At 45.1% G+C, this 18001-nt stretch overlaps 1 protein-coding gene across 6 annotated transcripts in view; it reads left to right on the forward strand.

Annotated features, from left to right (window-relative positions):
• The window catches only part of GABRB3 (gamma-aminobutyric acid type A receptor beta3 subunit), a 228018-nt gene that overhangs the window by 133216 nt on the left and 76801 nt on the right, over positions 1–18001 (forward strand). Inside the window, exon 4 of one of the 6 annotated variants that reach the window (XM_030931495.1) lies at positions 2218–2315. The exons of 4 other annotated variants lie outside the window; for them this stretch is intronic. In XM_030931495.1, coding sequence (XP_030787355.1) covers positions 2265–2315 — 51 coding nt within the window. In that variant the 5' untranslated portion in view covers positions 2218–2264. Of the gene's footprint in view, positions 1–2217; positions 2316–14983; positions 15097–18001 lie in introns of those variants that run through there. One more of the 6 variants, XM_010355215.1, reaches the window with a different exon arrangement.

Genomic DNA, 18001 nt, shown 5'->3' on the forward strand with positions numbered 1-18001 from the left:
ATGTCTGACTGTTGCTGTCACCACTCCTCGTGGGCTGCAGCGGTGTATCTGTCTGCTAGGGCCACCATGGCAACGTACCACAGACCATGGTCTTCAACAACAGAAGTTCATTCCCTCACAGTTCCGGAGGCCGGAAGCCCCAGATCAAGGTGCTAGAAGGGTTGGCTCCTTCTGAGGACCTGGAGGAGAATCTGCCCCAGGCCTGTCCCCTCCTTGTGGTGGTGGCTGGCCATCTTTGGCGTTTCTTGGCTTGTACAAACATCATCCTGATCTCTGCCTCCTCCTTCCCAAGGCCTTCTCTCTGTGTGCGTGTCTGTCTCCAAGTCTCCTCTTTGTAGCAGGACACCAGTCGTCTGGGATAAGGGCTCACCCTTGCAACTTCATTTTAATTTAATCATCTCTGTCAACACTTCATCTCCAAATAAGGTCACATTCTTGAGATACCAGGGCTCAGAACCCCAATGTGTGAATTTGTAGAGAAGACAGTTTTCCATACAGCACTAAGACTGAGATTTTTAGTGCAAACCCAAAAATGTGCAATAGCTTCTCAATGCTTTCCAAACAAAACCAAAAATCTGTAGCGGAGCCTCTAATCTCGGAGTGACTAATCCTATCTTCTGCTTCTGGTCTGAACGTCCATCCCTGCAACCCCTGGTGGGCCCGTCAACCTGTTCCTTCACCTCCTGCCCTGGGTACCCTCAGTCATCACTGCCCAACTCCCCGTCACTTCTCATGGTATAATAGTTCTGTGGATGTCTGTCAGTGTCTGCCTCTCTCATTGAATTCCACGAAGCCCCACTAAGGCAGACAGTGTCTGCAACATACGAAGTGCTAAACAAGTACTTGCTGAGTGAATGGAAAAGGGAAGGATCCACAGTTTTGGTCTTTGCTAGCCTATGAGCAAGATCCTGATGGTGTCTTACTGTCTCCCCTATGACGGCAGGTGGGGGGTCACCAGTAGTGTTTGTGGAATAAATGAAAAAGTAACAGAAGAGGAGGAAAGTTTGCACTTTGGAGGTCAGACCGAGGTCACCCATGGGACTGCTCCTGTGTCAGAACCAGTAGGGTGAACCCCCACCGTGTGTGTGTGTGCATGCATGCGCATGTGCATGTGCACGTGCACACACAGTGTCACGAAAGCTGGGGTACATGTTGTTTCTATGACGTTCTCCTTGTTCAGAGAGAATGCTGGTGATAGGAGCCCTGACCTCTGTGTCGTGGGGGGAGACTGAAGACACCACAACATCAACGTTGCTCCTGCCTGGAGTTGAAAACGACCTTTTGGCCGGTACCCATCGCTGTGGTTTTCAGAGTTTGCTGTAGGGAGTGACTCTGATCTTGAGGGGTTCAGGTTGCCTGGTGGATGTGGCCAAAATGGACTGTGCCATCTCTGACAGCTCCTCGTCCCTTTGCATGGCCTGCTCTTCTGCTTTCTGGCGTCCCATCACCCTGAGGCTGTGTCCCACCATGACTGCAGTCAGGCACCTGGCCCCCAGGATGGGGGCACCCAGCAGTACACGAGACCAGGGGAGAACAGCTCCTCGGGGAACTGTTACACAGGGCCTGTGATGTTGTGGAGAAACGTAAAATCTTTGCATGGACAGGATCTTGCTGGCCATCAAGGATAACCTTCTTATGTTAGATGAGCAACTGACAGAGTGCAGAATGGAGGAGACAGTCTAAGAAGGTCAGGGTGGAGGTGTCAGCTGAGGGTTCTCTGGTGAGATGGGACAGATGGGAAAGACTTGTGAGATGATGAAAACAGAGGAGGGCCACATGAGAAGAGTAGCAGGGAAGCCCTGAGGGACTCAGACTGGTGATACCAGTGTAGCAGGGAAATCAAGCCCAAAGCTGTGGACTGAGTCCATAACATATTTCTTTTATAAACTTGGTGAGGCAAATGTAATGAATAAATGAATAGAAAATGTTGAATGGATAAGCACAATAACTGAGTTCATAAATAAATGAATTTATTTAATAAATACTCATCTGTTGAGTGATAATCTTTCTTGCAAATAACTCACAATATTTAAAAATTGTGTATCAGTGCAGCTCTGTATTGCTGCTTTGGTGTGTGTGCACGGGGGGGCACACATACATATATGCATATATATGCAGGTAGATAGGAGGGGAATTATGTGTAGGATAGCAGTTAGACTATTTTTAGCATGGGAACAGTAATTCAAAGTGTCCTTCATGTTTCTCATTTCTTTGCAGGCTTTGCAGGAACTGCACAGCTAGGATTCAGCCACTGTGGACCTAACATGACTTATAGATTCATTTTTTTTCCTTTCCAGGAGTTTGGGGTTGAAAATGTGTGTATTGAGTTGTCCCTCAGTATATTCAGGGAATTGGTTCCAGGACCACCCCCATACCTCCAAGTACACCAAAATCCACACATACTCAAGTCCCGCAGTCAGTCCCATGGAACCCATGTATACCATATACGAAAAGTCGATCCTGTATTTTTGACTCACATTTGGCTGTAGATTCAGATTTTACAGATGTGGAGGTTCAACTATATTTACTGAAAACACTCTGTGGGCCAGGCTTGGTGGCTTATGCCTGTAATCCCGGTGCTTTGGGAGGCCGAGGCAGAAGGATTGCTTGCAGCCAGGAGTTCAAGACTGGCCTGGGCAACATGATGAGACCCTGTCTCATAGAAATTTCTTTAACAAATTAACTGGGCGTGGAGGTGAGTGCCTTTAGTCCCAGCTACTTGAGAGGCTGAGTCGGGAGGATTGCTTGAACCCAGGAGTTTGAGACTGCAGTGAGCTATGATCGAGTCACTGTACTCTAGCTTGGGTGAGAGTGAGACCTTGTCTCTAAAAAAAAAAGAAGAAAAAAAAAATAAAACAATCTGTGTATAAGTGGGCCCCTGAGGTTCGAACCTGTGTTGTTCAAGGGTCGGCTGTCTGTCATCCCTGTTCTTTATTCCTAAAGCCACTTCATTACTGCAGGACACCAATACGGGTCTTGCTGTCAGCTGTCCTCCGTCACAGCCAGGGAAGCCAAGGGGCATCTGGCCATGGCCCAGCCGTGAACTGGCAAAGTGGTGTCAGCATGGTAAGTGTGGCCCACAGGCAGTGCTGATGGAAATGACCAGAGGCAGATGTGATCTACCTGTCAGGTCCAGAGGCTTCAATCAAGGACAGTTGAGGGGCGGAAATAGAATGCTGGAAACCTTCATTCTAACCAAGAGTTTGTATTCCATAGGAATGCTGGCTCCTGCACCTCAGTGCCCTTCTCCTTTAGTGTCATCTTTGAATGTCAGCTATGCCAGTCAATTCACTTTCCTGTCCCTTCACTGTCTTGCCTTCCTCTGGCCAGTGTCAGAGCATCCCAGAGAGGTGAGGGGAGATGCCAGCTGGCTGAAACAAGCCTTCTCTGCAGAGCCTTCCAACATTGGCTCCAGCTCTGGGAAGTCGTAGCATGCAGTGAGCAAGTTCTAGGTGTTATTTCTCCACCTCACGTCCTGCGCCAGAAGGCGATCTGATCATTGCAGGCTGTCATTCCTAAAGGTCTATTTGATAATGGGCTGTAGCGGCTGAGATGGGAGTCTACAGGTCTTCATAGATGTTCGCCACTCCTCATACTGTTCTGTTTAACCTTGCTCCTGGACAAGGTTAGAACAGGGCATTGGATTTTGAGCCAGGGCATAGCAGGAGACAGTCAAAAGGATGCAGCTTTTGTGACATCACATCCTATACATCTTAAGCGACAACAGTTTCACAGTTTTAAAGGTGAACGTAAAGCAAGTGAATCGTGACTGATTAAATTACCATCTGTTAATTATATTGCCAGTTATAAATTATAAAACCTAATTTTGATTAACACAGCAGCTAATGAATTGACATCTCTGGTTATGTTACAACTGCATCTGGCATACACAACTCCAAGCTCATGGGAGGTTTGGACAGTGTATCTCTAAGCTGTGTTATCATCTCCGCAGTGGCTGAATCCTGGCTGGGCAGGGCCTGCAAAGGAATGAGAAACATAAAGGACACTTTGAATTATTGTTCTTACACTAAAAATAGTCTAGCTGCTATCCAACTTGAGGCAACTCTCACATATGGAAAACCTGTATTTTAATATCCAACCTTACTCACAGAATCAGGAAAATGTACAATTAACTTGATAGTTGATGCTTTAACCAGTGCCGTGGTGAATAGAGACACCTTCTACTACTTTTTCTTTTTCTTTTTTTTTTTTTTGAGACGGAGTCTCGCTCTGTCGCCCAGGCTGGAGTGCAGTGGTGCGATCTCGGCTCACTGCAAGCTCCACCTCCCAGGTTCACGCCATTCTCCTGCCTCAGCCTCTGGAGTAGCTGGGACCACAGGCGCCTGCCACCACGCCCGGCTACTTTTTTCGTATTTTTAGTAGAGACAGGTTTTCACTGTGTTAGCCAGGATGGTCTCGATCTCCTGACCTCGTGAGCCGCCCGCCTTGGCCTCCCAAAGTGCTGGGATTACAGGCGTGAGCCACCCTCCCAAAGTGCTGGGATTACAGGCGTGAGCCACCGCGCCCGACCTTTTGCTACTATAAATCACCATCTGGATGCTACAGGAAAGTTTGCATTCAGTGGCCTCAAGTTGGCTTGGCTGGTCCATGCCTCTTCATAACCCCCTCAAGCTCATTTGAATATGAATAGTGTAAAATGTTATGTTAAAGTTTAACCGGACTACAGCTTGTAGCTGAGGGAGTGCCTTGCTTTATTAAAACAATGCTGTCTACTTTGAGTAATTTAATACTTCCGGTTTACCAACTTTCAAACCAAAATAATGGCGATTTTTACAATGAAAATCATCCATTCACGACTCTTGTTGGCATCGTAGACATTTCACCTCCTCTTTGTGAAACCTAAATCTTCCATGTGCCTGCCTGATATCTGTGCATCATCACGGAAAGGGAATAATTAGAAACATCTGTTTGCATTTACTAGGAGCAGATATTAGAGGCATTAAAACAAACACAATCATTACCCAACAGCTTAAAGAAATCGAATGTAGCGGCATGTCTGAGTTTCACAAGAGCAAGGGATTTCTATGTGAATACACCATGTGAATACGCTGTAGGATACGGAAGTATCCTTTACAAAATGATAGGGAGCAGCAAGCAAAATTAACATGTACTGGACATGTACAGTTTTCCCCCCATATCCTTGACGGATTGGTTCCAGGACCCCTTGAGCATACTAAAACCCACAGATGCTCAAGCCCTTGATATAAAATGATGTAGTGTTTGCATATATCCTACACATATCCTCTCGTATGCATTAAATCATCTGTCCTCATAATTCCTAATAAAATGTAAATGCCATGTAAATAGTTGTTATACTGTATTGTTTAGGGAATAATTACAAGAAAAAAAGTGTGCATGTTTTATACAGACACAACCATCATTTTTTTTTTTTTTCCAAATATTTTCCATCTGAGCTTGGTTTGACTCCACAGATGAGAATTCACAGATACGGGGGCTCTACTGTATTCTGAAGTATTCATTTCTGTTCTTAATTTTACTGAAACACCTCGTCATTTTGGAATTAACAATGGGCGTTGGGTTGCTGGCCATGATTGTTATAGCATCAGGCCCTGGACGAAGGCAGGTTCTCATGCCGAGGCCGTCCTCAGACACCTGTGCTGCAGGGAGTGCCATCTGAAAACCGGTGATGCTAGAGCCATGACCCGTGTCTTCTTGTTGTCATGTCAGGTGTTGACGTGGCATTGATGGATTTTTGGAGACCCACTCGAAGCGGTTTGCAGCAAGACCATATTGACATCCACCAGAATCCCAGAAGCGAGTGGAAGCCTGTGTTCTTCCACCTCACCGGAACAGACTCTTCCCGGTTCCCGGCGGAGCGTGGTGGGGGCTGTTCCTCTGCCAGTGGCTCCGCACACATGTGCATGTTTCTAAATATAGACTGTTGATTTTAGGAAATAGAGTTTTCTGATTTGGGTGAAGTTGAAAGGTTTAAATCAAAATAGTGACCAGAATACGTATTAATGTCATAAAGACTGATTACATGCAAAAATAAAAATTCCAAATGGCGCTTTAACAAAATACTAGCCTCGGGCTTTACCTCCTGGGATTCTGACTCAAGGCAGCTGGGGTGGATCTTGGAACTGGATTAGGAAACAAGGAAAGAGAAGGAATAAAGACGACAAAGAGACTACAAAGTAGAGCTGTCAGAAGAGCAGCTGGGTAAGCCCTCGGCCCTCAGAGGGGTCTCCGGCCTCAGCCAGCAATGGGTGTCATCAGCTGTGGTTTTTGTCAAACATCTTAGGAATGATTGAGATCCCCTTGGAAGACAGGAAGGAAGGAGCAGGGCTCAACTGAGGTAATCTAACCGTTAGACCTAGAACACAGGTGCCATCTATCCCGGGAGCCCTGAGCAGAGCAGCCAGCCAGTGAAGTAAAGAGGCAAGAGGAGCGGGCATCACAGAGACTGGGCACAGAGGCATAAAGAGAACAAGCTCTCAGCCCTGCTGCATCTGCCCAGATATTGAGTAGGATGAGGAGAAGAGTGCCCTTTGGGAGTCACTGTGTGACCTTGCTCTGACCAGGCTTGCGGCAGGTTCAGCACCCTGGTGGGCTGATGAGGGATGGGGACCTCAGTGTCCAGAAATATGATTGCCGACCAATTCTAAAGAACTCTCCATATAAAGCCACTAGAAATGGCAGATCAATTGTAATGCACATTATTTAAATGTATTACTTAATTCCTAAGAAAATAATAGGAAGCCCCAGCTAAGAGTGAAAGCATTGTAAGCTGCATGTGGAGGATGGAAAGCCTGAGGTCTTTTGCCCTTGGTAACCAAGTGGCTTGATGTCAGTGGCTAGGCAGAAACAGGAGACTAAGGATTAGGCAAATCCTCCAAGCAGAGGGTTGAAATGGAGTCCTCACAGAGCTGGTGCAATCAAAGGGGTACATAGTAAAAGGGTGTTCTAGAACAATGGTCCCCAGCTATCAAAGAGAGATAACAAGGAAATAGATCTGTCTTGCTAATGCTTCAGGTGGCCAAGACAATATCTGCTCTAAGAATTTGTATCACATTCCTGTACTAATCTGGATTTGGGGTTTAACTTTAAGCTGCAGAGAAGTTTTCACTGGAAGTAATCCAAGGCTATCAATCAATCTGGAACACCTGTGAAAGAACATGCAGCTCTTTTCTGAAGGGACACACCAACAGCCAGGTTATACAGAACTTCTACACACTGTTCAGTAGATTTTTTATGCAATGCCTAATTTGTGCTCAGCACCATCCTAGATGCTGCGGATACATCTAGACCCAAAGAGACAGAATTTCCTGCACTCATGCAGCTGATGTTCTGGCAGGGGGAAAAAGGAAAGAACTATCATCTAGAGTATGATTAGGATTAAGAGGATGGGAGCATGTAGAAGGTGCAGGTTGCCACTGTCAGGAGGATGAATCTGAGCAGAGTTGACTAAGGTAAGGAAGTCAGGAGAAGCTTGTTAGGGGAAAGAGTTCAAGGCAGAAGGAACAGCGAATGCAAGGTGGAAGGATGCCTGGGTTGTTTGAGGAGCAACATAGAAGGCATTGTTGCCAGAACTAAGCTAGCAAAGGTGACAATAACAAGAGGTGAGATCAGAGAGGTGCTAAGTGGGCCAGAGCATGTTGACTTAGGCTTTACTTAGGCAGGAAGCCACTGAAGGGTTTTGAACAGGAGAGCAAATGATCTGACTTCAGTTGTTCATTAATCACTCCGGTTGCTCTGATGAGAACAGGACTGTGGAAGAGAAGAATGCAAGAACCCAGTTAGGAGGCCTCTAGACTAGGAATGGGGAGAGATGGCGTGTTTGACAAGGGTGGTAGCAGCAGTGGTGGTAAGGTATGTGGAACCTGTGTCTGTGTTTAACATGGGGTCAACAGAATTTCAGACAGATTGATGAAGAATGTGAGAGAAGAGATGAGTGAAAAATGACTCCAGAAATGTTGGCTTGAGTAACTGCAAGGAGAGAATGCCATTGTGTGAACTGGGAAACCACAAGTGGATTGGTTTTGAGGGTAAGATCAGTAATTCCATTTGAATGTGTTGAGTTGATTCTGGAGTTTGATTTAGAAATTTGGTTGGAGACAACATTGAGGAATTCTAAGCATATAGATGGAAAGATCAGGATCAGTCATGCAGCTAGAGGCAATCACTTAAGGGAGGGAGTGCAGATAGAGAAGAGACCAAGGTCTAGTGGAATGAGTGGGTGGATGGTGACATCCAAAGAGGAGCCCTGGGGCCCTCTAGCATTAAAAAGAAGAGGCAGCTTTGGAGGGAGTAGCAAAGAAGATGAGCCAGTTAGGTAGGAGGAAAGGCAGGAGAGCATATGTCCAGAATGGTGGAGAGTCTGTTTTGCCCTTCTTGCAAGCTAGCAAGTTGGTGCCATGGATGCTGGAGGAAGACATGGATCTCAATGGTCAGAGACAAGGGACGAGGTTAGTTTACTACTCACAACCAGGGCCAGCTATCTAATTTGAGGGGCCTAAGGCAAAATTTCTAGTACAGGGTCCTTTGTTCAAAAAGTAGAAATACGGTGCTATTATTCTCCAATCTAAAGGTTAACACTTGTGTTTTCCCTCCTTTGGCACTGTGCTTGATTGGGTATATGAAACCTGCATTGCAGTTCCTTTCTGGCTACCTAGGCTTTGATTACAGTATTCCAGAGGATAGGGCTGCTTTATGCAATGCCTTGCAGAGACGTCCATCCAAATATTTCTCCAATTAATAGCAATTCAGAAAAGACAACTATCAAACTAGTATTTCTCAGCTATATCAAGTGCAGTACTGTTGATATTGTGATTTGTCTAACAGCAATAATCTAGTAAGTTCTGCACAGAAACTAGAAATAGGCATGATCTCAGAAATGAATAGCCTTGCTGTCTAAAAATAGCACATCTCAGACATTGAAAGAACTCTAAAATGCATGGCATCACTCATTCACATGATTTATCTTTGAGGTAAGGAAATCCATTGACAAATCCTGATCTAGATGCACATATATGAAATCAAAGGGCAATTCAGTTTTCACAGTGTAAGGCTATGGGAGCAGTCTTAAGACAGAAATACTCACTCTGTAAATGAAAAAGAGTAAAAAACCCATTAAGAAAGGTTGACTGGTACGGCACGGCACTGGCATTCACTTGTGCCAAATATCAGAAATCATTCCTCCTGATAAATAAACGTCCTTCTTTCTGTTTAAGCATTTTTTTTACCTTGTCTGCTCTCTTGAAAGGATTCAGAGAAGTAATTTTAAGTGATACTCAGTTTAGCAAATCTAGTAACACAAACTCTGTAAACCATACCACCTAAGAGAGGACCATCACCATTTAAGAACATAGAATTCTTAACCTTATGGCCATCTGCAGGAACTCTGCTTAAGCAGGGGAAGAGCACAGAGGAATGGATCATCCAGCCTGATACACGTCACAGTCAGAATGGGGATGACTCACTCGCCAGTCTCCAGGGGCAATGTTCACCCAGTTCAAGTCGCTTTGAAATATGGAGGCTGAGGGTGACTTGTCCAAGCAATACGGATGTTTTCACAGCCAGTTCTCAGAGCATCTTTGGAAGAATGATATCATTGGGAGTCATTGCATTCCCTTTGGGAATTCTCTTAACTGAAAATAGTTGCTGGAAAATAAAACTATGGCTCTGATTAGTAACCATATGTTTCAACATATAAGGTCTTTCTCTCCCTCTCTCTTACTTGGGAAAGTTATCTAATCTTTAGAGATGATCTAATTTTTTTATATATATATATATATAATTTTTTAAAGTTTTTTCTCTCTAAATGTATGTATACATTTAGAGAGAAAATACACACACAAACACATATATACATAAGTATTTAGTGAGTATTGTTCAGATAAATACCTGTTTAAAATAAAGCAGAGTATGCAAGGACTCTGTAGTTTACCAGCACATTCCAGAAGTTCATGCATATAATATTGTGTTGGTTGGAACATCTGCCCCCATAGAGAGTGTGAGACATCTGGTCATTCCCTATATTATTCTGTTTAACCCAGAACATGTCTGAGGTCTGGTATTTGACCTCCATACTCTAGACACCATGGGGAAGCCTGCTTCTGGGATGCCATTTGTGAGTCTAGGCACTCATCTGCTAATCCGTTGCCATGGCGACATCAGTGGAACCCCCCCAGCCCTCAGCACTGCAGCTGACCGCATGATCCCATTCTAGAGATGGAAGACTTTTAGGAATTGTATCAGTAGAACATAGTGACTGTTGGAGGTTAGGGTGAGAATGAAAGAAGAGGCTGGTATACTGCTTCTAGTGTGGGTGGGGTTGAGTGGGTGGGTGGGTGGGTGGACCAACACATTTGAGGCAGGAAGACAGGGAGTTAATTTTGGACATGGCGATCTTGGGTTGCATGTGGAGCATCCGGACGGCAAGGTTCAGAAGGCAGTGGGATCGGTGGGAAGAAGGAAGGCCCAGAGGCTGATCAGGAGTGGGAAACAGGGATGCTCCTCTCCCTTAGCCCCTTGGTGCCCAGTTTGGTAGAAGAAGTAACCTCCCCCAAAAAAGGCTACAGTAGGTCACCAACTTACAACTAAAGGGGGCTGCAGAGGGAATTCTTATTGAAAATGTTCCTTATATGGAGGAATCACTTGACTATAGGATGGAGTTTTCTAAAGGCACAGGGAAGAGAGGGTGGGTGGGAGATGAGCCCTGGAGCACTGGAAGGGTGGCTGTCAGGGTCAGCGGCAGTAGGATGGCTGGTGGTGTTTTCATTTTGATTAGCACTGTAGCTGTTTTACAAATTTGTGTTTAATTTTAATTTATAACTTCAAAGTAATTCACAGCAGAAAAAATGTTTATGGAAAAAAGCTAGTGACCTGATACATTTCAGGAAACAAGCTTGCATTACATTTGGATATTGAGTAGACGATGAAACTTGGGATTTGAGAGCAAAGGGTGAAGCCTGCTCCATATAGTACTGGGAATTCTACACCATTGGACTGAGATTTCTTCACCTGCATCTCAGGAAAACAAGCACACTTTCCTTTGGTGTGTACTTGCTGTGGAACAGTGGGGCTGGGGGCAGCTCATAAAGAGGGTCCTTTTTCATTCGGTTCTGGAAGGTCTTCTTTCAGGGGTGACTGTCCCTGCTTTTGAGACAAGAGAAAGTAGAATTTTCCAAATGCCTGTTGTGAGTCCAGCACTGTGTTAAGCATTGTTAGATCAATTAATGGCTACAGCACTTTTGCAAAAGGAGCATTTTTAGTTTCATTTTTACACAAGAGGTTGCTGAGGCTCAGAACGATTAGATAACTTTCCCAAGTAAGCCACATGGCAAGGGTGTCACCCAGTGAGTCTGACACATTTTGCTCCACCACACCCCACACCATCGGCAAACCAGCACCTGCATAAAGAGTTTATTTAGTGAAGGGCATCTCTCTTACATTTCCCTGGTTCTCATTGGCTTAGGTTGAATTCTCCAGATTTCTTCTCACAGTACAATTTATTTGCCCTTTGAATGTAGGTCAGTGCAATCATTTTGCTTTTCAAACTTACTTGACTCCAGAAAAGTATCTTTTTAGACTTATAAAGAAAAACATTTTCAAAATAATTCCTATCCTATGCCAGCTTCTCAGATGGCTTTAGGGGCCTGGGAGACTTACATCTCTTTTCACCAGCTCTTTCAGATTTCATACAGAGGTGACTACTTCATCTTCTGACTACATTCAGCATTTAGGTGCAGGCATAAATGCACACTCTGCCTTTGGGCAGGTATAAAGCCTGAAAAGCCTCAGTAGCCGGACTCCTCTCCTGCCAGCCCTAGGCTTAGTGAGAGGACCCTTACATACACACTTCTTTTGCATTGTTGTACGCTTAACTCAGCACACCATGTCCTCCCCCCGCTAAGGACTTCAGAATGTGTGGCAGGCAGTCTTCACAGATCCAGTGACAGGCATAGGACAGTGAGGTCGCCTGTCACTGGCTGGGCCAATGGAAGGCTGACTTGAGACTTGGGCACGTTTGCTTCCAAAGCTGCTTCTCCTGATCACTCTAATTGTGCTTGGATCCATTTTTCTATAGTGAGCTTTATAAAGGTATCAATTCTGTCTTCCTTATCTCTGGATCCCTAACACTAAGCATGGTTCTTGGCTTATGGCAGATAATCAATGCTTAAAGCAAGATGGAGGGAGGCAGAGAAGGAAGCTGTTTTATTATTAAACATCAAATAGAGTCAACGAATGGAAAGCTAGATACCATCGAAGTCTGTTGTGAGAGGAGAGTTGGTTGTAATGTTAGATACTCAGTTCTTGGTCATTAAATGGAATAGATTGGAATTTCCTCAATAAATTTTGTTTAAAAAAGTGCCAATTCCCTCAGCCTAACCTTCCTTGTAGGAATGACTGCAAAGGAAGTCACCACCACCTAGGGCTTATGTAAGCTTCTCAAAACAATTTTCCATCTTCCCTGACCTGAGAACAACTTACCTGCAAGGTTTTGTATCATAAACTTGCTGAACCAGATGCAAATGCAGGTGTCCTGTGGTTTTCACAGCTGCAGTTAAATATTTAAATTTGGTTTAGAAATTGCATTTCTTTCTCGGGGATAGTAAATTTTTTCTTCATTTCCTGTGCTAAGGAATGTAGTCAATTACTTAATTGCAGAATAATGAGCAATATTTCCACTTTCAAATGTGTATTCTTGTCATTTTAATGTGATAAGTGCCAAGAGATTTGCACAAGCAGGAAGAAACTTTGTTGTTTATATGTCTTACTGCAATTCATCTGAGCTGCCTGAATTATACACCTAAAGATGAGCTGAGGTTTCATTTTGGTTTGTTGTTGCTGCTGCTTGTATATTCCCAGGAGATTTTGAAAGGACAGTCACTATGTATAAATGCTTGACTCATGGGTGGTTCATATTCCAGAATGCCTGCTGCCAGCACTCAGGGCTTCCTCTACAGCTTCTAGGTCCAGCAATACTTTCCTTATCTCCCAGCAGCACTGTGGCTCCCAAACAGGGAGCCTGGGCTAGTCCTGGTGTCTCACCAGGAACAATGGCTTCTTACCTTTGTGTGAAATTGATAATCTGGAGTAAAACCTAACAACCCTTTTTGTCATATTTTTTTCAATAGGAAAACATTGCACACATCCTAAACAAATGACTTACAGATTTGCAGAACTCCACCCACTAGTATTGAAAGCAATTTGAGCTTGTAAAACATGCATCCCATGAACTTCAGGGTTTTGTGCTGTTTGAGACACACACCAATCCTGAGAGCGACTGTATTGTCTGTGGAGAGGGCCCCTGATTTCATTAGATTATCAAAGGGCTTTATGATCCCTAAAATAAGCCAAGATGAACAAATAACTTTTTAATTCAAGTGATTTTGTTTGCAAAGTTTCTAAGAAAGACCCCTTTTTAAAAGAAAGTTTCTGTTTTTAAGAAAGACCCTTTGTTTTGAATGCGATTCTTACTCGAATATTTCTTCATGCTGATTCTAAGTTCTTCAGGTTTTTATAAGAGAAAGAAAGGTATTCAAGACATCTTATCTAATGATTTTGACAAACTACAATAGTTCAAACCAACTATAATTCAGCAAAACAACTCACATGTATACAGCATACTCCAGAGAGGTCCAGTTCCCAGTAGACTGGAAAATTCCCTTGTGCTTTCCTCCTCAGTGCCGGAGCACTCTCCATTAAATCCCATATCCCAGGGCCTCAATGTCCACAGGAACCTGTCACGGTATAGCTAGAGGTGCTGGCAGCTTTCCTTTCTGTAGACAGCTGTTTCAGGTACAGAGGGAGTGGGTAGAGCAGGGGCCCAGAAGGTCTCTGCAGGTGCCCTGGGCTCCTGCCCACCCAGAGGAAACAGCCTTACCTCCGGGAGCCTGGCCTAGGAATGCAGGAGTCCAAGGATAATTTCTCCACATGGGCTTCCCCAGCGGCCTTCCCTGCTGAGGGTTTGGGGTTGAACCGCTGAGTAAGTGGGGTGGCAGAGGTCGTGGAGGGTTGGTGGGCGCCGGGACATCTCATTTCCTATACCTAGAGCCTTCCAAGTACTGTATCCATCCAGGGCCAGCCCCATCTCAGGATTGGCGCTGCACCTGAACCAGAAGCCAAATGTTCTCAGGGTGCTCAGGGCTGTGGAGACACCTGCTAACAAAATAAGTTGAGTCACTATTGGCGCACACACATTCATTGTGTCTTAATTTACAGGAAGGATGTTTTATAAATGCTTGAATGGCTGTAAATCTCAACTCCTACTAAGAGTGTGGTTTTCTAAAGTCAGGTTACATCGAATTATAACCAGACGAGGCTCGGTGAGCTTAGAAGCTGCACCAGGGCTGAAGATTTCGGTCATGTAAGAGGTTGAGTGTTGCCACCTTCGGTCTGTGGGGCTTGCCCACAGCCCAGGACGCTTCTGCATCCCCTGGACACGGGGCTCTGTCTCTGCAACCCCACCCGAAGCTATTTCCGCAAGCTCTGACCTCTCCACCAATACCCCCCCCCCCTCCTCCTCCTCCTCCTCCTCCTCCTCCTGCCAACACATTCGGTCTAGATGTGCTGATAATGCTGGCTGTGCCACAGCCAAGGACCAGTGCCAGGAGACAGCCTGTCTCTCCCCGGTGTGTGCTAAGCTAATCAGGTCCACCCTCCCAGGAGGAGGCTCCCCACCACCAGCCACAGGGCGCACCCCGCACGGCGCCCGGGCAGGAGCCTGCCGGCCAGGCTCCGGAGCTGGGCCTCGTCTTTTCGCTAGGGGCCACGCCCCTCAAGCCACAGGCCACGCCTCCTCCCACCCCTGGCCCCGCTTCCGGGAGCTGCCCTCCTCCCCAGGCCCCGCCCCTGGCTGCCTCTGCTTCCCAAAGCCCTGCGCTTCCAGGAAGCTGCTTCTCCCCACACTCCACCCCTGCGCCTCCCCACACTCCACCCCTGCCCCTCCCCGAGCTTCGGCCTCCCGGGTAAAGAGCAGACATGGAGAGGAAGCAACAGTTACGACTTCGGTGAGCCTGGCGGAGGCTCTCGGAGTCTTTGGGACCTCAGCACCGGGATACCAGGAGACTCCCTCGGGTCCCCATGTGGGCCAGCTACCAGACAGAAGCGGTGAAAGTCGGGGACGCGGTCCCTCTGCAGAGTCACAAGGAGTAGGGGTGCTCTTGCACCTGACTCCCCTACACTTCCCAGCTCTGATTTCCAAGGCCTCAGAGCCTCTGTTTGAGGACTGTCGTTTCAGGCCTCTGCTGGCCCCCTTTCTTCTCTCTAGGGCTCCCTCAGCTACCCTAGGGGGTCACCAACCTAGGTAGAAGGTGAGGTTCACCCTGTGGAGCTATCTCCTCTGCCTCGCGCTGTGGCACTGTTTTTTTGTGAAAATAGCTGTGTGGGGTAAGTTGATATCAGGAACTGCTTCGTCCAGATGTCCATACCCAAGACTGGCCCTCCAGGGGCAGCCGCCCTGCCCTTCACATAGCTGAATCTTTTACTTCTAGGTTTAGATCAGATGGTTGTTTTTCCAAGAATTCGTCTGTAGTCATCCTTCCCAGAAGTGGCTTTTTCTGATTGCCATATCTCTTCGTGTTTAGTATAGCACTTAACCTAGATTGCTTTTGAATTCTTCGAACCTGCAATTATTGTCTCTGCCACATGGCCAGTCCCTTAGGGCCCATAGTGCCTGTAGTTCATCTTCGCCTCCCTCAAGTTGTCTAGCAGGCGGTAAGCACTCAATAAACATTTTCTGAATAACTGAGTAAATACAGGTACACCCTCAGAGATACTTCAAGTTCTGTTCCAGACTACTGCTGTAAAGCAAATATCATGAAGTGAGTCACAAATTTTTTGATTTCCTAAGATATATAAAAGTTATGTTTACACTATATTGTAGTCTATTAACTGTCCAATGACATGATGTCTGTAAAATGTACCTACCTTAATTACAAATACTGTATTGCTAAAAATGCTAACAATCATCTGAGCCTTCAGAGAGTCATGATTTTTTGCAGGTGGAGTGTCTTGCCTCAGTGTTGATGGCTGCTGACTGATGAGGGTGGTGGTTGCTGAAAACTGTGGCAGTTTCTTTAAATAAGGCAACAATGAAATGTATTACTTTGACTATTCATTTTATGAAAGATTTCTCTGTAGCATTGGATGCTGTTTGGTAGCGTTTTACCCACAGTAGAACTTCTTTCAAAATTGGAGTCAATCCTCTCAGACCCTGCCACTGCTTTGTCAACTCAGGTTATGTAATATTCTAAATCGTTTGTTGTCATTACAGCAATGTTCACAACATCCTCACCAGGAGCAGATTCCATCTCACACCACGCTTTGCTCATCCATAGGAAGCAACCCCTCATTCATTCAAGTTTAATCATTAGATTCTAGAAATACGGGGACATCTTCAAGTTTCACTTCTAGTTCTCTTGCTATTCCCATCGCATCTGCAATGACTTATACCCCTCAGAGTCATCCATGAGGGCTGGAATCCACATCTTCCAAACTCCTGTTGGTGTTGATATTTTGACCTCCTCCGATACATCATGAATGTTCTTACTGACATCTGGAATGGTGAGTCCTTTCCAGAACGTTTTCAGTTGACTTTGCCCAGATCCATCAAAAGAATCACTGTCTATGGCAGCTATAGCCTTATGAAATGTATTTCTTAAATAATAAAACTTGAAAGTCAGTTTCTCTTTGATCTATGGGCTGCAGAATGGATGTTGTGTTAGCAGACTTGAAAACAGCATCCATCTCTTTGTACATATCCATTAGAGCTCTTGAGTGACCAGGTGCATTGAAAATGAGCAGTAACATTTTGAAAGGAATGTTTTTTTCTGAGCAGAAGGTCTCAACTGTGGGTTGAAAATATTCAGTTTTGTAAATACGTGTTGACATCTAGGTTTTATTGTTGCATTTATTGAGCATAGGCAGAGTAGCTTAGCATAATTCTTAAGGGCCCTAGGATGTTCAAAAGGGTCTGTGAGCATTGGCTTCAACTTAAAGTCAGCAGCTGCAATTAGCCCCTAACAAGAGAGTCAGCCTGTCCTTTGAAGCTCCGAAGCCAAACGTTGACTTCTGTCTTGCTGTGAAAGCCCTACATGGCATCTTCTTCCATTAGAAAAGACTTCTTCCAAAATCTACACTGAAAATCTGTTGTTGAGTGTAACCACCTTCATCGGTGATCTTAGCAGGATCTTCTGGATAACTTGCTGCAGCTTCTCCATCAGCACTTGCTCCTTCACCTTGCACGGTTGTTGTGGAAATGGCTTCCTTGCTTAAACCTCATGAACCAATCTCTCCTGTCTTCTAACTTTTCTTCTGCAGCTGCCTTGCCTCTTTTAGCCTTTATAGAATTGAAGAGAGTTAGGATTTTGCCCTAGATTAAACTTTGACTTAAGAGAATGTTGTGGTTGGTTCGATATTCTATCCATATCAGCAATAAGACTGTTTGACCTTCTTACCATTCGCTGGAGTAGCTCTTTTAATTTCCTACTAAAACTTTTTATTTGCATTCACAATTTGGCTAACTGGTAGAAAAGGCCTAACGTTAGGTCTATAAAACATTTTTGCACATCAATCATTTGACCTGCTCCCTCACTAAGCTTAATCATTTCTAGTTTTTCATTTACCCTGAGAGATGGGTGACTCTTCCTTGCACTCGAAGCCTTAGAGGCCAATGGAGGATTACTAACTGGCCTCATTTTGATATCGTTGTGTCTCGGATTAGGGAGGCCCAAGGAGAGGGAGAGACACAGGGTTAAGGTTCAGTTGGTAGATCAGTCAGAGGACACACATTTGTACGATAAGTTTGCCATCTTATGTGGGTGCTATTCCTGGTGCCCCAGAGCGATAATAATAGTAATATCAAATGTCCCTGATTATAGGTCACCATAACCAATATAAAAATAATGAAATACTGAGATTGAAATCTTGTGAAAATTACCGAAATATGGCCCAGAGACATGAAGTGAGGATATGCTGTTGGAAAAACAGTGCTGATCGACTTACATGCTCAACG

Source organism: Rhinopithecus roxellana, chromosome 5 (genome assembly GCF_007565055.1).
Source record: "Rhinopithecus roxellana isolate Shanxi Qingling chromosome 5, ASM756505v1, whole genome shotgun sequence".
NCBI classification, from domain to species: Eukaryota; Metazoa; Chordata; class Mammalia; order Primates; family Cercopithecidae; genus Rhinopithecus; species Rhinopithecus roxellana.